This window comes from Oncorhynchus kisutch, linkage group LG1 (assembly GCF_002021735.2).
Source record: "Oncorhynchus kisutch isolate 150728-3 linkage group LG1, Okis_V2, whole genome shotgun sequence".
Taxonomy (NCBI): domain Eukaryota; kingdom Metazoa; phylum Chordata; class Actinopteri; order Salmoniformes; family Salmonidae; genus Oncorhynchus; species Oncorhynchus kisutch.
The window spans coordinates 27,465,480-27,482,982 of record NC_034174.2 but is presented as its reverse complement, the minus strand read 5'-3'; the positions used below and the strand labels follow the sequence as shown (position 1 = coordinate 27,482,982).

The following is a 17,503-nucleotide window of genomic DNA, read 5'->3' as shown; positions in this document are numbered from 1 at the left end:
GCACAAGCTAGCGATATAGTATTGGCGCGTTGTAGCATGTATTTGCATATTTCCGTTAGGGAATGCCTCTGAAGTGCACAAATCTAATTCCCACCACCCGCCGCTGGACTTCCTTTCACTACCATATTTGGTGGTGAGAACGTTCTAAACGGATGCTTCAGCTCTATAGTCCGGTGACGTGTCTGTGTTACCTATTTCTGTTTGTGTCTGGATCTCTCAGGTTGGAATGCCGTAGCCATTTTGGAATGGCACGTCGCGTTGAACAACAAAGGATAGTCAGCCAATCAGTCTCCTTTGTTGTTCAACGCGATATTCTGCATGCCATTCCAAAATGGCTGCTGTGGCTTCTGTTGTAGGCATAAGGACGAAAAGGGCAGTTTAATTAAAAACGAGCAGTAATTTCAATCTTTAACTTATCATTTTAGATAATAGGATAAGTAGGAGTACAGCAACATCTTCCATCCCTGGTACGTTTTCCCAGCCATATCCCGCCCCTTCTACGTGCTGTCCACATTCTGGTAGCTATGCGTTTCGACCTGAAGGGTTCCGACCCATTTACTGGGTCGGAACAGTTCTGGCTACTGCCTGGTTAGCAAATCTGGGAGAACAGATCCCAGATAGAAATGCTGCAGTATTTTATTAGAATTTCTACTTTTCACATGTTCCAAATCATTATACAACATTGGCATTCAATTGGGTTGAGTAGAGCACTGCAAAATCACTGTATTACATCCCAAATAAGTATTCATCGGGTGCGTTCCAGCGGGTTGGTTTACGATCCATGTTGTTGCATTTAGTCATACTAAACAGAATATTTGAGAACCACACCTGGAGACATGTATGTCTCAGGAAGCACCTGGTGCTTCGGTAAAGATACACATTCTATCTAGCAGGTACTGAAACGTATATAAATTGCTGCCTCGTTCAGTGAGTGACGAAGTCATCAAGTGGTTACATAGCATGGAATATCCCGACTTTACACAGGATGGAACGCAAGTAATGCAGTTTGAGGGGATCGACCAGAGCGAGATGCTGCAGAGATTTTCTGACCTTGCGCACATTCAGATAAGAGTTGTTATTTGGGATGAATACACGGTGATTTGTAGATTGTAATTCAGCACCGCGTGCCCTGCTACAGTCCCTCAAATGCTCTAGTTGCATTCCAGGTTGTCAGAAGATTGCTATATATATTGTGGTTCCTGAGATGTTACCCACTTCTTCCTTTATTTAATTAGGCAATTCAGTTAAGAACAAATTCTTATTTACAATGACATTCTAGGAACAGTGGGTTAACTGCCTTGTTCAGGGGCAGAACGACCTTGTCAGCTCAGGGATTCGATCTAGCAACCTTTCGGTTACTAGGCTACCTGCCGCCCCAGTACCTCTTCTGTGTGGGATTTAAAATTAACATTGGTTCAAGGACATGCATCTGGTGTAATAGAAGCAATAATTGGTACCATGATTGTCTTTGGGAAAAAAATAGTATTTACACACAGACTTAACACATATTGCCATTTCCCCACTCACTATAGTGGGGGATCCTGTTTTCTGCAAACAATGCCTACAGTACAGCAGTCGGCCTTTCGTGGCTTCAATGGGAGTGGGCAGTAGTTCTCCGCTGATTTAAATAACTATTTTAGTGCTATTCGGGATCCTTGGGACAAAAGGGGTTAGTTATAATTATAAACTGGGGGTTTTGAGCCCTGATTGGCTGACAGCCGTGGTATATCAGACCATATACCACGGTATGACAACTTGTTTTTACTGCTCGAATTCCATTGGTAAACAGTTTATAATGGCAATAAGGCACTTCTGGGGTTTGATATATGGCCAATATACCACAGTTAAGGGCTGTGTCCAGGCACTCAACGTTGATCATGCTAAGGAACAGCCCTTAGCCGTGGTATATTGGCCATATACCACACCCCTCGGTCCTTATTGCTTAAATATCTTTGCCTTAACCACAGTTTCTAAACCCAGAGGCGCAACATCCTGGAACGCTTGCGAAACAAGCCGGCCAGGGTTTTGGGTTTCAGAAGTCCGAGTGCAGTGAAAAATCTAAAGGCACAACCTAGATTCGTCAATGTCTAATGTAGTTTAACATGTTTTTACTGCAACCTCGTGAAACTGATTTATAGTGAAGGAGTAACTTTGACGGTGTGCACATGCGCACTTCGGCACGAGATGACCCGTTGATGTGTTTCTTCCCTGGAGTTTAGCTAACCAACGTCGCCATGACCTCGCCTAATAATAAAGCGTAAGCATGCGTCATTCATTTCGAACCAACAAGTGTGCTTACATGACCTTCACTTGAAATACAAGATAAAAGCGGCAATAGTACTGTTTGTCCATTTTGAAACGCCGTAGCCCGTATACGCTTCCTCAAAATAGTCCGAATTAACGCAAAATAACTCAAGAAATCTGTCATGGATTTTTGCCAAGGAGATCTAATAGTCTAAATTTGCATGAGGACGAGTCCTATCATTAAATGACAATGGGCACTTCATGGAAGAATGCCTCTACTGTTGACCAATCGCAGATGTGGGGGCGTAGACTTCATCAGCTACGGATGTCGGCTTGCATCAAACATTTTGTGCGCCCCAACAGCCGAACACTTTCTGTAGTCCAAAACGAACAAAAACGTCACAATGTTTTCATAATATATGCACGAACTGTTTCGTCTGGGAAGCATGCAGATATTCATACTATACTCAGTGGTGAAATAAGTACACAATTGTCATACACGAGTAGAAGTAAAGATACCTTAATAGAATATGACTCAAGTGAAAGTCACCCAGTAAAATACTACTTATCGGTAGTAAAAGTCAGTGTTTGGTTTTAAATATACCTAAGTATCAAAAGTAATTGATAAAATATACTAAAATGTACTTTTTAAAATATCAAAGTATAAATCATTTCAAATTCCTTATTATGCAAACCAGATGGCACAATTTATTTGTACTGCTCCTGAGTGGTTCAGCGGTCTGTGTCACATTCGGCCATGATTGGGAGTCCCATAGGGTGGCGCACAATTGGCCCAGCGTCGTCGGGTTTGGCCGGAGTAGGCCGTCATTGTAAATAAGATTTGGTTCTTAACTGACTTGTCTAGTTAAATAAAGGTTAAAGAAAAAAATTGATAGCCAGGGGCACACTCCAAATACAATTTACGAAGGAAGCATTTGTGTTTAGGTTGTCCACCAGATCAGAGGCAGCACAGATGACCAGTGATGTTCTCTTGATAAGTGCGTGAATTGGACCATTTTCTCTCTTCTCTGTTGATCCCACTTATTTTGCAAGTATGCAGTTACCCATCCTTGTTTTAACCGACATAATTTGGCTTCAATGCCTATTGAGTCTTCACATAGGAATGAACGGTGTCACGAGATCGATGGCTTTGTCCAGTCATTTAAACAGTCATTGACCCTAACCCCTACCCTAACAGTTTTGTAAATGTTAAATTCAATGGGGTGACGTCATAGTTGGATGTCCCAAGGATTCTACATAGCAAGAACCAACAAAGAACACACCCAACGTGACACCACACCCACGAGGTTGCTACGTGTACGTTCAAGGGGGAGGGGCACGTAAGTAACAAAAAAAAAAGAAGGAAAGGAGAGCGAAGCAATTTTATTTCAACATCTTTATAGAAAGTCTAAAGGTAAGAATATAAAAAATTGTTCATGGTTAGTCCCTGCAAAAAGCGTTCTACATTAGATCTTTTGCAAAAATGCATGCGCCGTTTTCTTATTTACCAATGCAACTTCGGTGCATTTACTATCAGCTCTATGCAGCGCCATTACGGTGTGGGGTGGCCTAAATCAATGGACAAAATGGCCATATTTGAATTTTTACTGGAAGACGTGCATCTTCACCGATATTAATTTTTGATAACTATTTACACGCCCCCCACCATTCCAAAAACACTATAGAAAAGTGCACACTGCCTGTGGTTTTATCGATGTTTGACGATAATGTACTTTGCAAAGAGCAGTATCTTACGTATGATGAATGAGGCCATGATTGACGTTTCCTCGCACATACAGAAGCAGTGGGTGACTGCATGATGTTACCATTGGGTGATGCTAAGTTGCTTTAGATCCAATAACTTTATTGTGATCGGTAATACATAATTTATCTGTCAGTGCTGAGGAAATGTTTTAATTTATAATTTTGCGTTTCATAGTCAACAGTTTGGAGTCATGCCTATACGTCGTGCAGCTGGGACTCCACCCCAGGAGACACCCCCCTTGGCTGCACCAGATGGAGGTGAGTTCAAGACCCTCGACATGAACAGGAACTATGCTTTGAGATTCAGATTGGTACCCAGCATTGACAGGCTATGAGTGAATAGTCACCACTTGACAGGACCTGATTTGGAATTCTGGTGAATCTAGGTCTTGCCAGCTATTAGTGGTTATTTTAGGAAAGCGTGGAATCAGACATTGTTCAGAGTTCTTGTTGTTGAGTGGCATGTAAATAGTTTTACATCTACTTGCTGAATGTACATATTCACTCTTGTCTTCCTCCTTCCACATTTCTCTTCAGAGCCTGATGCCAGCTCTGAGGAATCTGCCTCTGTTGAGGAGGAGCAGGAGGTAGCACCCGCAGCCCCAGTAGCCAAGAAGGGGGAGGGTCAAGGAGAATGTGAGGGCACAGGTGAAGGAGACCCAAAAGAGAATGGTGAGAAACCTGATGAATCGACTGGAAAGAAGACTGAGGAGAAGAAGGCTGAGGGGGAAGAGGCTGAGAAGGAGTGAGTTGCTTGTGCTCAAACCCTGCAAATGTTGCATTCATATCTATTTCGATAAATGTATAATTTCACATTTTCGTGCTTGCTGTGTTGTGATTTGGTTGCAGAGAGAAAGATGGAGTGAAAGAGAAAGTCAAGAAGCCTATTAAAAGGACCATTCCTGCCTGGGCCACCATGTCTGCCAGCAAACGTGCAACGCTCACTAATAAGAGCACCTCAACCATGCAGCCGCCTAGGATGGACGACATCCTCATTGAGGCTATTGAGGTCTGTACACAACACTTATTACTAGGGATGCACAATATATCGATGAACATATTGGAATAGGCCCATATTGGCTCAAAATGCCAACATCGGTATCGGCCCGATGTCTAGTTTAACACCGGTGTTAAAAACGGATGTCAAAGCTACCGTGCATACCTATATAACGTAGGCACATGATGTAATGACGCCACATAAAATGTTGCGCTACACGTGCAACACAGCATTCCTAACCTAGCCCACAATGTCTGCTGTATGGCTCGAGCAGGCAACAAGCCAAGTAGTCATTTGAAAGAGTAAGAACATTTCAAGGAGACAACTCAAAGGCGAAATCCATTAAAGCCAAGATAATGGGATTCATAGCCCTTGACAATCAACCGGTCTCTGTCATGGGTGATGTTGGCTTTCGCTGACTGGCCGAGCACTGGTACACACTACCAAGTGCGCTATTTTTCAGATGTTGGCCTTCAGGAGTTACACAGTAATAACATCACTGCTATGAGCTTCACGACATGCATACTATGGAATGCCATTTGTGTCTTTGCCTGTCAAAAACGATACAGTAGCACTGTCAAAGCTGTACAGAAAAGTCTGCAAACAAGCAAACACCGGCCACAAACAATGTGTTGACAATACAGCATTTGTTCGACCGCAACTTCTGGGGTAGCTAGCTTTAGCTTGGTACCTAGCTAGCACCAATACAACCAGTCTGAAAACAATGACCAGTAGAAACTGCAGTCATATTCATTATTCTTAGCAATGATTTAGGAATCCTTGTAAGTATTAGCTAGGTTGCCACTTGTTGTTCACCTATTGAAATTGAACTTCAATTCATGAAACTAAAGAGCTAGCCAGCTACTTACCCTGTTGCCCAAAGTTAATGTTATAAGCAGCCAGCTAGCTTCATCTGGCTAGTGAGGCTCGACTGGACCGGGTTATGTTTTGTGAAGCTAGCCACAATAAGGATTAGGCACAATAGTGGAATTTGCAGTTTGCCTTCAAAATAAAAGTATGTCATTGACAGTGATGCAAATGAATACAAATAGTAGAATTATGCTATACTTTTATTTTGAAGGATAACTGCAAAGTCCACTATTGTGGCTAATCCTTATTGTGGCTAGCTTCACAAAGATGGGTCCGACCACCATTAATCAAATAAGAACTGTCTTATAAGGTTATCGGTATCGGCCAAAAATGTCATATCGGTGCATCACTACTTATTATGTTGTTATCCCTTACTCCCCACTAATGCTGCACCTGCAATTTATCATATTTCCTCTCTGCAGTCCTGCAAGGAGAAGACTGGGGCCTCAGCCCATTCTGTCATGAAGTACATTGTGAAGAAATACCCTAACCTGGAGTTGGACAAGAGGAAATTCCTTCTCAAGAAGGCTCTCAAGAGGCAGCTGGAGAAGGGCACCATCAAACAGGTGAAGTCCTTATCCCTGACCACAGCTAACAGTGAATTAACATGAATTGCAAATGTTAGGTGGCAGCCTATCCTAGTGTTTGACCTGTGGGTTACATGTTGTGGTGCCCTATACCCTGTGCGTCTGGTGCTTTATTGGCCTGCATACTCATGTTCCTTTACCTCCTATTCACTCTCACAGCTGAAGGGTAAAGGCCTTTCTGGAAGCTTTACCATTGGGAAGCAGCCCCCTAATAAATCCACTGCTAAGGGGGTAGGTATTTTCAGTCACCTATCTACAAACTTAAACAATAGCAATGTACCATTATGTGATTGTCCCATTTGGCTTTTAGCAGACATAATTTGAAATAAAATATACAGTGCATACCTATATAATGTAGGTACATATGTCATTTAGCAGACACTTTTATCCAAAGCGACTCAGTCATGCTTGCATACATTTTCTGTATGGGTGGTCCCGGAAACCGAACCGACTATCCTGGCGTTGCAAGTGCCATGCTCTACCAACTGAGTTTGACTTTGATTCTGATGGTTTGGTGCTAGAAGCCGATGGCAGTAGCTCCTGGGCTGAAGGCAGAGACCCTTGGGGATGCTCTGCCCCTGATCATCACACGGCTTTGTGAGCCCAAAGAGGCGTCTTACATTCTGATCAAGAAATATGTGGAGCAGCACTTCCCTCAACTTAACGTGGAGCATCGGTAAATACCTTTTTATTGTCATATTTGATTGGGAATGGTTTCAATGATCGGGTCCTGTTATTCTCTGAGTACGTAAACACATGCTAACTTGACGTTGTACCTGACATGGTAATGCAAACTTCTGCGCAACCCAAATCTACAGTATGTTTAATGCAGTCTGAAAATAAGGAACCCACTACCTTTTGAACTGTCCAAAGTTGTGTAGGTTAAAATTGGGTTCTCAATGCAGTCACCGATTCATTCCTAGGCCGGATATCCTAAAGAGTGGCCTGGTGAGAGCTGTGGACAAGGGTCAACTGGAGCAGATCACTGGAAAAGGTGCCTCTGGAACATTCCAGGTTAGTCTTGTACTAAAGGAATGCACAATTCAGTCTACTCCATAAAGGCCTCTATAATGTTAGATCTTTGCTCTGAGGTGTTTGTCTCAGACTCTCTCTTTCCCCCTCGCAGCTGAAGCGGGAAGGGGGTAAGTTCCTGCTTAAAGGTGGGCACCTGGAGGACGCTATCATGACAGCCATCGTGGCCATGAACGAACCCAAGACTTGCAGTACCACCACACTCCGCAAATTCCTGTTAGAGACAAACAAGGACAGCATGGAGTACCGTGTGGGTAAGACCTGTTCCCTTACTCTCCTAACTGAACCACTGCTTTGACAATGTGTGAATACCTACCTGAAACTGCAGGAGCTCTCTCATTAGCTGGGTTGAATCAGAGATGTTAAGATTCTTTATTGACACTGGGCACTTCTCTTCCCTCAGTGAACAGCCTAAAGAGGACACTGCAGAAGTGTAAAATGATGGGCTGGATGGAGCAGATCACTGGGAATGGGCTAAATGGGACCTACCAGCTCTGCTACCCTTACCACCCCAGGTAGAACTCCACCCTAGGAAGATTACACTGCGAAGTTCATTGCTGACCTCTGTACATAATTGCACAAATGTGTGCTATACCAGGGGCAGTATTCTCTGTTTAGAAAGATGCTGACTACACTACTAATCATGTCACTTTTCATTCATGTTTACTGAACCTCTGTACTGAATATTTCAACAGTCTGGTAGTAATAACAGAAATGCCCGCACTCTTGCAATACCTTTTATTTATTTTGGGGGGCTCAGATTAGAGATCAGATTGTTTTTTTTATTCCACAGCCCAGCCATTCTGTTCCCAGAAAAACAGAAAGTGAAAGAGCAGAAAATGGCAGAGAAGGCTAAACGCAGAAAGATGGTTGACTCGTCTGATGAGGACTCTGATGAGGAGGAAGAGGAGTCGTCTGAGGAGGATGAGGAGTCAGATGATGAACCCCCTCCTAAGAGGTGAGTACAAGGTCAAATTGCTGAAATCCAATGAAAATAGTGGAGTTTCAAATGGTTCACTGCTAACATTGTATTTGTTCAATACGATCCTTAGGAAAGCTGTGAAGCGGCCACCACCTAAAGCACGTCGCCCTCCCCCCAGCAAGAAGTCACAGCCGGCAAGTCAGTCAAGGGCTAAGGGCAAGAAAAGAGCTGCCCCTGCTAAGAGATCTGCACCCCCAGTCAAGAAACCAGCGCCCCAAGCTAAGAAAGCAGCACCCCCAGCCAAGAAGCCTGCTCCCCCAGCGAGGAAACCAGTGCCACCGACAAACAAACCAGTGCCCCCGGTTAAGAAACCTGCAGCTGCCAGTAAAGCTGTAGCCTCAAAGAAGACGCCCCCACCAGCTAAGGCGGCACCCACACCAGTCAAGAAAGCTGCTCCACCGAGCAAGCCCAAAACGCCCATTGTCAAAAAGCTGACAAGCAGGGCATCAAAGCGCCCAGTGCCCAAAAAGTCACCACCTGCGAAGAAGGAAGCAGCCAAATCTGCAGTGAAGGCCAAGCCAGCAGCCCGCAAGTCCCTGAGGGAGAGGAAGTGAGCTCACTATTGACCAGCAGTGGAAGTTTAACTGTAGCTCTGAAGACTGCAGTGCTCTGCCTCTAGCCATGCTCTCTTTCGCATCATTGTTTTCTCCCTGTTTGGGGCTCTAGAATTCTTCTCTGTAGCATAGGGATGTGACAGTTATCAGTTCATGTCAATTTACTGTACTTTGAACTGTTACATTTCTGTGAACCCAACCTCTGAACACCATTGTGTAGAAAGTCCTCTTCAAAAACTGTAAAATTGCCTAGGTATTGAATTGTGAAATGTCACAATTTCCCTCACACACTTGTGTATATGCAGAGATCTAACAAAATCAAAGTGACTTGTCTTTTCATTTTAACATTTAATCCCAATCCACTTTCCCATGTTTTAGCTTGACACATTCCTTGTATAAAAATATAGAATTCTCTACATTTAATCTGGAGTAAATTTTCAAATCTTAAAGAATATTGAGATTTATGTAAGTGAATTTGAGAGCATGAGAGCCAATTTTTCATGTAATGAATTGTGTTATTTAAATTAAATTTCCTTGATCAGTTGCAGGGCCCATGGTTAAAATACTTAATTTGATTGGAGACTGACATAAGGAAGCAATTTGTCATTGTCATATTCAGTACTACTGCATAGTATTAGGGGAATATTTTTTTAAAGTGCGTAACTAATGAAAGTTAATTTTATCATATAAAGCTATAAAAAAAAGATACAAAATCGTCTACATTCTGTGTAATAGTACAAGATTTGAAGAAACTTCATTTTGAAGGTGTGGCTCATGCATACCTTGCATGCGTGTACTCTTTATGTTTTGCTTTTTTCCAAGTCGTTATTAAAATGGCTATTTGTACTAAATTCCTTGTTATTCATTCTGTCATGGTCTTAAGGAAGGGTACAACACCAAATACAGCATCTGCTGGTGGATCATAAGTTGGAGCAAAAGTATACATTATAGGGTAGTGGCTACAAACTACAAATCAATAGATGTCAATTTGATTCGCTCAAAGTGCTGGATGTTTCAGTTGTGGGTTATTGAAATAGATATACCTAATTTTGTAATGTCACTTTGCAAATTAGGCCATATCCATATATCCAGACCGCTTATGAATCATTTTGGTGAATGAAGATATTCAAAACATTTGTTTACTTATCATGCAAATTGAAACATGTTGATGAACGAGGAGGAAATGAGATGAGAATAACCATTCAGGAACAATGGGCTACCGCAGGGATACTACCTAGCCGACTATATGCAACTCCATGATTTGTGTATAATCGGCTAGGGTGCTACTGAACCAGTAGCTGCAGGTACCCTTGGGTTTGAGGAGTACTACTTAACATCTACTAATTATCAATGAGTGTACTTTGGGGGGGAATAGTCGACATGGTCATGGAAAGGCTAGAGAAAAGGTTTTCTCCCAAGGGAAATAACGTTTTTCATGCTCAACAGTTTCCTTTGTGTGTCCTCCAGCCAATTTGATACAGCTGTGGGAAGCATCCCAATGGAACACTTTCGACACCTTGTAGAGTCCATGCCCTGACGAATTGAGGCTGTTCTGGGGGCAAATGGGAGGGGGGGTGCAACTCAATATTAGGAGGGAGTCCTTAATGTTTTGTACATTCAGTGTACACTGTCTCAAAAGAGCCATGTTTCCAGTCACGCCCAAACACACCGGTGAATGGCCAACCCTTTTCTGAATTGAGTTGGGAAATATGCTGCTCTGTGGGCTTCAGGGTCCGTGTACATTTCGTTATCAAAACTGAGAATGGAAAAACTACATTTGAAAATCAGAAATCAACCTGTTTTCTCATTTGTTTGGCTTGCACTAGCTGCTAGCATAAAGTAATTTGACATCTAATTTTGTCTTAGCTTGTAACTTGTAAAATATGTATATATTTTTGGACAAAACTAAAAACAAACATTTAATATATTGTGTTATTTGTTTTATATTATTACATGTCCAATTTTGAAACAATTGAGAAACGGAATCGTTTTGCGTCAAAATAACGAAATGTACACGGACCCGTCAGCTTGATAAGGTGAAGCAACCTTGAGTAGGAGGGGAAATCAGAGTTTGGAATTGGAACTGTGTCAGAAGATCCGGAGTACGAGTGCGGAGGTGAGAAGAGCGTTGGTTTGAAACTAAATTAAGGTATTTTATTATAATTAATTTGTTGACATGTTTACCAAAACTTGCGCCTGCAGGTTAGAAATACTTTACCCGTGCGTAAATGTTTGCTCTGGCCGTTCATACAACAGAATAATGGGTGTCACCCGCGTGCTCTGACTGCTGTAATAATAGTCTGAAGGCTATGGAATTAATTTTGAAATGTGACGAAATCCAAACCAGTAGGGCTAAGAGTATGCTTCTGACAATGTTTGGGTGGTAATTCGACGATTCAAACGAAACAGTCGCAACAATCTATTCGATTGCAGGTGCGCATATAATGTTCAGAATTCACGAGGACAAGGTTTAGATCTAGTGCTTGACTTTGGCAGGAGCTGATTATCGGCACCTGAAAAGTAGTACTGCTTGAGCTCCTGTTCCTCTTCTAGAATATTAGCTCAAAAGTATTTTGCATATCTGACAGTTTCGAGTTTTTGTAATTACTGTATACTTACTATCCACCATAACACATACATGTGTCTTGCTTAAATTGAAAGTTTTGCGTTCACAGCTTTTTTTCACTACCTCCTGGTTACAAAAGCATTTTTCCCATGGGTAAAATAACACTACCAGACGCAACGTTGTTGACATGTCCAATGTTTGTAATGCTGGGTACTACAATGCTATCTGCTCCCGCAGCACTCAGGATAAATCCTCCAGAAACAGCAGGACAAAGAAATCTAACTCCGGAGTGATAAGGATGGGTGAGACACCAGTCAGGGATGATGGCACAGTTACAAGGTCAGCTGAGGTAAGCCATATTTTTCCTTCCCATATGGAAGTACTATTTGTTTGAAATAAAAGTACTTCCCAAGAGGGAGAAATCCTATTTGCCTTTACTCTTCCCTTGTATTCTGCACCTGGTTACATTACATGATGTCTATCTAAAATTGGTAGTATGTGTAACATGTAGTCTTTCTTCTTTATGAAGTATGTTGGCTCCTTTCCTGTGGATGACTGTTGTTTGGATGATCAGATGCAGCAGTTGCACACACAGCTCAAGTCTCTCAAAGTAGGTGCTGGTAATAACAAGTTAGAAAGCAGCAGTACTTTAAGGCAAGTCTTGACTGTTCACAAATGTTTATGGTGGAGATGGGGTCGTGCACAGACCTCTTCGTGGTCAGGTGCTCAAACCACAAAAAGGGCATGAAAGCAATAGGTGGACATATCTTTATAGCCAATTTAAATGAGACATTTAACATGACTTTAACAATGGCTTGCAGGCAGAGGGTTAAACTGTAATACGAAGAATATATTGTTTTGGCCCCCCCAAAAAACTTGAGACTGGAAGGATGTGCCTGCCTGAGGTGTTGAACTTTTTCACAGACATGCAAGAAAAGGAGGTCTGTGTCCCTGAAATTTTCCATCAAAGGTGTGAAGATGTACGATGAAGATGAGACGGTAAGAGTTGCCCTTCTCAGAGCAAAGCACATGTATCATTGCTGTTAGAGCTGTGTACACTACATCAACATACTTTTTAAAAACTTTCCTTGTCTGTAGACCATCCTCATGGCCCATGCTCTACGAAGGGTCTCCCTTTCCACCGCCCACCCCTCGGACGCCCAGTTCGCCTTTGTTTCCCACAACCCAGGCAACCCTGATGCCCAACTATACTGCCACCTCTTCAAGGCTAGTCATGCCAGAGCAGTAAGAACCAGCGTTAGATCTTTGTTTCCCAAGATGATTGTCAATGGAATTCCTCTGTGATGGCTTTAAGCTGCAGTTTATTGTATAATTTGTCTCTGTGTTCCCTCCAAGGCCCAGTTCCTGAACCTGTTGCTGTGCCGCTGTTTCCAGCTGTCCTACCTGGAGAAGCACCCAGAGGAGGCTCAAGTTGAGTCTGCAGGCCCACTGCCCAACTGTACCCCCTCCCTCCTCAACCAGGGCTTCCCTCTCAGTGTCAGCGCCCTTGTGTCCTTCAGAAGGGCCCCCACTCAGGGCTTACTCCCAGGGGAAAAGGTCAGTCAAACCTGTTTGTTTTAACTGAATTGTGAAAGCACAGTGAATAATGCTTTTTTTTGTGTGTGTGTGTAGCTGAACCCTGTACATTGTGCTAGCCTAGCTGTTGACCTGTTAACACTTTCTATGGGTCCTTATTGTAGGTCTTCCCATTGAAGAACAACAGCGCAACAACTGAGGAACAACTAAGCATCCAAGAAAACGTCATCACCTCTCCTTCCCTGGTGCGCAAGAAAGCCATCCGCAACAAAGTACTGCGCTCAGGGGCCTATCGCTCCTTCACTTACACCCCTCACAAACAACGCCACCTCCAGGATCGGCTTAACTCTCCACAAGGTGGGCTAAGTGTGCAGAGAGCTCTTTCAAGAGTGAAACAGTTCATTAGGTAATGCAAACCCTTAGTGCTTTGTGATGGGCACTCACTCAACGTCTGTGGTGTAGGCTACATTTTTCATGGTATTGATTTGTCATTACATACAGGTTGTAGGCACTTTTTTCACAGGGTTCTGATTGTTAAAAGCTTTTTACCACGCATTTTTAAAGTGAACATGTTATGACGTTTTATGAACTTCTTTATCACAGTTTCCCTTGAAACAGTAGTTGTACTCACATCAGTAAGTTTTTCCACAGTGATTCAACTTGAGGTGGAATGGAAATAGATTGGAGGTTATCCAAGGCAAACATTTCCCCTGAGGGACATCTTGAATTGTGATCATCCCAAGATGCTAAGGAATCTCTTATCTTGTATGTGAAACAGGAAAGGGGCAGGACAAAATGCCAGGGAGGAGAGCCCGGGCCCCGAGCCTTGCTGAAACAGAAGAAGCTCTGGCTCAAGCGGTGTGGTGTTGGGCTGGCATCACCACGTGAGTCCCCCTCTTTTATTATAATAACATATGCTATTTAGCAGACACTTTCATCCAAAGTGACTTAGTCATTTGTGCATAGATTTTTTTTGCATAGGGTTGTCCCAGTGGGAATCGAACCCACAATCCTTGCATTCCTAGCACTGGGCTCTAACAACTGAGCCACGTTTACCCGACTCACACTTATCCCAGACCAGTTCCTTGTGTGCTTTATGGTGTGTTTGCTTGATGAAAGTCATGTGAGTCATCTCAGGGCTACCATTGGTCTTCACCCCCCATGTGTTACAGTGACAGCAGCTCTTCCCTGCTTGCAGAGGACGTCCTGGGCTCGTACCTCCTGTGCCCGCATCCTAAGAGACCTGGCTGTGGCTCTCTCATCATTCGTTTCTCTTCTGGCCTCATCACCCACCTCATAGACAACACATATAAAGGGACATACCTGCTTGAGGTGAGCTGTCATGGTCAATCATTCCATTTTCATCAACTTCTTTTAACTTCCAATTTAAGCTCTTTGTTAATGTATGTTCAATGTGTAGCTATGAAGTCATTTATGTTTTTTTACTAGAACTGCCAACAAGAATTCTGCACCATTGCTGCTTTGATAGAGCACTACACAGAGTTCAAGGAGGAGCTGAACTTTCCTCTGAGTTGTGCCCGTGTAAACCACTGCTACGAGTGGGAGGAGAATGTTGGCAAGGCACACCAAAGTCTCAAAAGAAAGAATGCAGAATATAACCAGAGGAAGCAATGGGTTTAAAAGTAATTTCTGAACATTGGATTGATTGATGTATCCCATTCTCTAAGAGACACTGACAACATGTTACACTGACCCCTTTAATTTCTTTGCACTTAAATACAATACAATTCATTCACTTCTGTGCTTCATTTAGGTTACTTTTATTGTTTTGAGATTTGTGATGTTTATCACAATTCACCTGCTAAAGGGAAGTTTGATTGCAAGGGTGGAGCAGAGCCATATATTTAGATAAATGTAAGGCGTGTGGAGTGAGATGTTGGCACTTTGCCTATGATGTAGTTTTTTTTTTTTGTCAGTGTGTTTGAGATGTATATTCTATTTTAGCTGCCCCTACTTTTTAAATTTGTATACATTTTTTTTTAAGTAGGAATTTAGTGTGTGTGTGTGTGTGTGTGTGTGTGTGTATGAATTAGAGGGATTTTCTATTTTTGTATGTGTTAAGCTGTATGCCTGGTGTCATGCTGTCTGTTTCACGGCATGTTTTAAGATCTGTGAGAACATGCTACATGACTCACTTTACACCACAAAGTGGAGGCTATTTTTATTGTTGGGTTATGCATAATGCATTGCTGGATTTTATGCATAAATGCAGACCTCTATAACTTGATCAAAGTCTTTTTTAGGGGGAACAAGAAGTGATTTCAAATTTGGCTCTTTGGAAAGACGATTGGCAGCAAAAACATTTTCTTGGCAATTTTCACACATGACGTGGTTTTATCAAGTGTATGGTTGCCTTGGAACGCGGTGGGAAGGGAACCAAGAGAACGAGTTTTTTTTGTGTGTTTTTTTTTGCGTATACTTTTGTTTTTGAGCACGGATTGTATTCATTGGACGACATGATGCCATCTGCCAATACTACGTTTTTATAGCACGTGGATAATTGATTTGACAATAAATTATTCCAACCAATAAACGGTCTGACATGTCTTGCATGTCGCTGGTACAGGTTGTGAAATTGCTTTGAGGCTTGGCCAATGTGGCAAGCTAGCTACCGTCCTTAGCTTAGTTAGCGTTCTGATTTGCTGTCATGCTTCTGTGACCAGATCAACAGGTTAGATTTGTGTTATTCTGATCACTTCAGTTGTAGCATGTCAACTGGAAAGATCTGTCATGGCTGCTAGTTAGATTAATTGTTTAGTTTCCAAATAACAGGCTAGCTATTTATTTTTTCTAGCTTGCACAATGCTGAATGAAATGGATTCAACAACTGAATCCTACAGTTGAAGAACCATATATGTGACATTAAAAATATATATTTAAAAAAAGATATACATGAAAAATCATTATTGTACAACCTTTTCTATAGTGAACCTGTTTCACAAGCTTTCCGCGCGCTAATTAACAATCATTTTAAATTTAAAGATAGGCTCTCGTGGAATAACCGTTTGTTCACCACTCAGAATGGACGGACAAGCGCACAACTTTTCTGTTGCTGATGAAAATCGCTGAAATGTGGGAAAGAAACGTAAAACTAAAACAATGGAAAGACAGGCAAAGGAAGATCTTACGAGATGCGGGAAAACCCTATACAAATCATAAGGGTTAAGAAAACCCTATACAAATCATAAGGGTTAAGAAAACCCTATACAAATCGTAAGGGTCAAGAAAAAACTGGGAAAAGCTGTCGAAAAGAGGTATGTGGAAGAACCGTATATCAAGCTAGCTAGCTATAGAGTACAGTAACTAACATGTATGTTCTGGGTTGTCTAATTTGTAACTATAGAGAAAACATATTAGCTAAAGTTCGTTGGCTAGTTCGTTACAAATGTTATTGCTAGATTTTAGAAGAAACATAGTTAGCTACTTTTTCTCCATCCACCGGATGATTCGACATGGCTACAGTAGCTAGCTAGTTATACTGTATGTAACGTTACACTGAATCCTGCAGGGAAGAGCATGTTCCACTACGTGCAGAAAGGATTGTGGAAAGTAGATTGACGAGCGTAAGCTGCATCTGTTCAACAGTTTCTACACTGCCCCATACGAGAAACAACAATCGTTGATTCTCTCCGGCGTAGAACAGGTTAGAAATCAAACAAAACCCCTATTATTATAATAGCTATATTGAACACTTGCATAGTTTAACTGACAGTTTAACTGACAGTAATGATACGTACATTTAACGATAACTCTAAAAGTGCAGTGTTACACAATGGTGCAATACAAACTCATTCTGTGTATAGGTTTGGAGTGTGTGAAAGATGGAGGTCCTGATCAAGCAATACCCTGAATGTGCTACAGTATATTAAATTCTGAATTTATCATTGTCAATTTTTATTGCAGCATGAGGTGAAACAGAGACGTAAACCTTATGATACAGAGAACAAACGACGGGGAAAAAACCTTGTATAGCACGCAGGCCAGAGATTGAATGTGTGCAAGGTCACTTTCATGTCTGTGTTCCAGCTAAACAACAGTCGTCTTCAGGCAAGTGAAAATGTGAAATAATGTCTATATGAATATCAATTATAAACATATTGTATTCTCTGTACTAGTTTTTAAGAACCTGCTAATTGAAATGTAATTGTTTTGGTCAGGTTGTTCAGGAAAAGTTAGGAGTTCAAGCTGAGGCAGGTGAGGTTGCAGGGTCACCAGATCAGGCTACTGAGGCTAGGTCTCCTTTAGAAGATGGAAGAGGGAAGGCATAGCAATAGGTAATGCGCTATGGATTCCAGCCTGGATTATTTCACTATAGCAGTACTCTAAACAATCTTCTAAACATTAACATAG

The 17,503-nt window shown here is 42.0% G+C and overlaps 2 protein-coding genes across 8 annotated transcripts; both read left to right on the top strand.

Moving 5' to 3' along the window:
• The first annotated feature begins 328 nt into the window (after positions 1-328).
• Positions 329-9,881, top strand: hp1bp3 (heterochromatin protein 1, binding protein 3). 4 transcript variants are annotated; one of them, XM_031810677.1, is made up of 12 exons: positions 329-467; positions 4,184-4,266; positions 4,546-4,753; positions 4,858-5,017; positions 6,298-6,441; positions 6,622-6,693; positions 6,984-7,138; positions 7,386-7,476; positions 7,589-7,748; positions 7,898-8,009; positions 8,288-8,452; positions 8,547-9,871. In XM_031810677.1, exons 2-12 carry the CDS (start codon positions 4,200-4,202, stop codon positions 9,028-9,030), a joined length of 1,818 nt encoding a protein of 605 aa, XP_031666537.1. In that variant the 5' UTR covers positions 329-467; positions 4,184-4,199; the 3' UTR covers positions 9,031-9,871. The 4 variants fall into 4 exon arrangements, with proteins under 4 accessions (XP_031666537.1, XP_020346630.1, XP_031666445.1 ...); XM_020491041.2 differs by lacking the exon at positions 329-467 and adding an exon at positions 904-3,658; XM_031810585.1 differs by lacking the exon at positions 329-467 and adding an exon at positions 3,318-3,584 and having other exon boundaries at positions 8,547-9,881.
• Positions 9,882-10,696: 815 nt separating this feature from the next.
• On the top strand, positions 10,697-16,015 carry sh2d5 (SH2 domain containing 5). Of its 4 annotated transcripts, none has more exons than XM_020504785.2 (10): positions 10,697-11,146; positions 11,834-11,945; positions 12,126-12,206; positions 12,521-12,595; positions 12,695-12,841; positions 12,953-13,153; positions 13,297-13,489; positions 13,911-14,016; positions 14,305-14,464; positions 14,582-16,015. In XM_020504785.2, exons 2-10 carry the CDS (start codon positions 11,895-11,897, stop codon positions 14,771-14,773), a joined length of 1,206 nt encoding a protein of 401 aa, XP_020360374.1. In that variant the 5' UTR covers positions 10,697-11,146; positions 11,834-11,894; the 3' UTR covers positions 14,774-16,015. The 4 variants fall into 4 exon arrangements, with proteins under 4 accessions (XP_020360374.1, XP_020360484.1, XP_020360429.1 ...); XM_020504895.2 differs by having other exon boundaries at positions 10,716-11,146; positions 11,841-11,945; XM_020504840.2 differs by having other exon boundaries at positions 10,716-11,179; positions 11,841-11,945.
• The last annotated feature ends 1,488 nt before the right edge of the window (positions 16,016-17,503 follow it).

Bases quoted from the DNA above. Each gene is read 5' to 3' on its own strand.
- hp1bp3 (XM_031810585.1), top strand. From the start codon at position 3,484: ATGTCCCAAGGATTCTACATAGCAAGAACCAACAAAGAACACACCCAA. The intron at 6,694-6,983 runs GTAGGTATTTTC...GTTTGGTGCTAG, and splicing joins ATAAATCCACTGCTAAGGGG to AAGCCGATGGCAGTAGCTCC. The intron at 7,139-7,385 runs GTAAATACCTTT...ATTCATTCCTAG, and splicing joins CAACTTAACGTGGAGCATCG to GCCGGATATCCTAAAGAGTG.
- sh2d5 (XM_020504785.2), top strand. From the start codon at position 11,895: ATGGGTGAGACACCAGTCAGGGATGATGGCACAGTTACAAGGTCAGCT. The intron at 12,596-12,694 runs GTAAGAGTTGCC...CCTTGTCTGTAG, and splicing joins TGTACGATGAAGATGAGACG to ACCATCCTCATGGCCCATGC. The intron at 14,465-14,581 runs GTGAGCTGTCAT...TTTTTTTACTAG, and splicing joins AAGGGACATACCTGCTTGAG to AACTGCCAACAAGAATTCTG.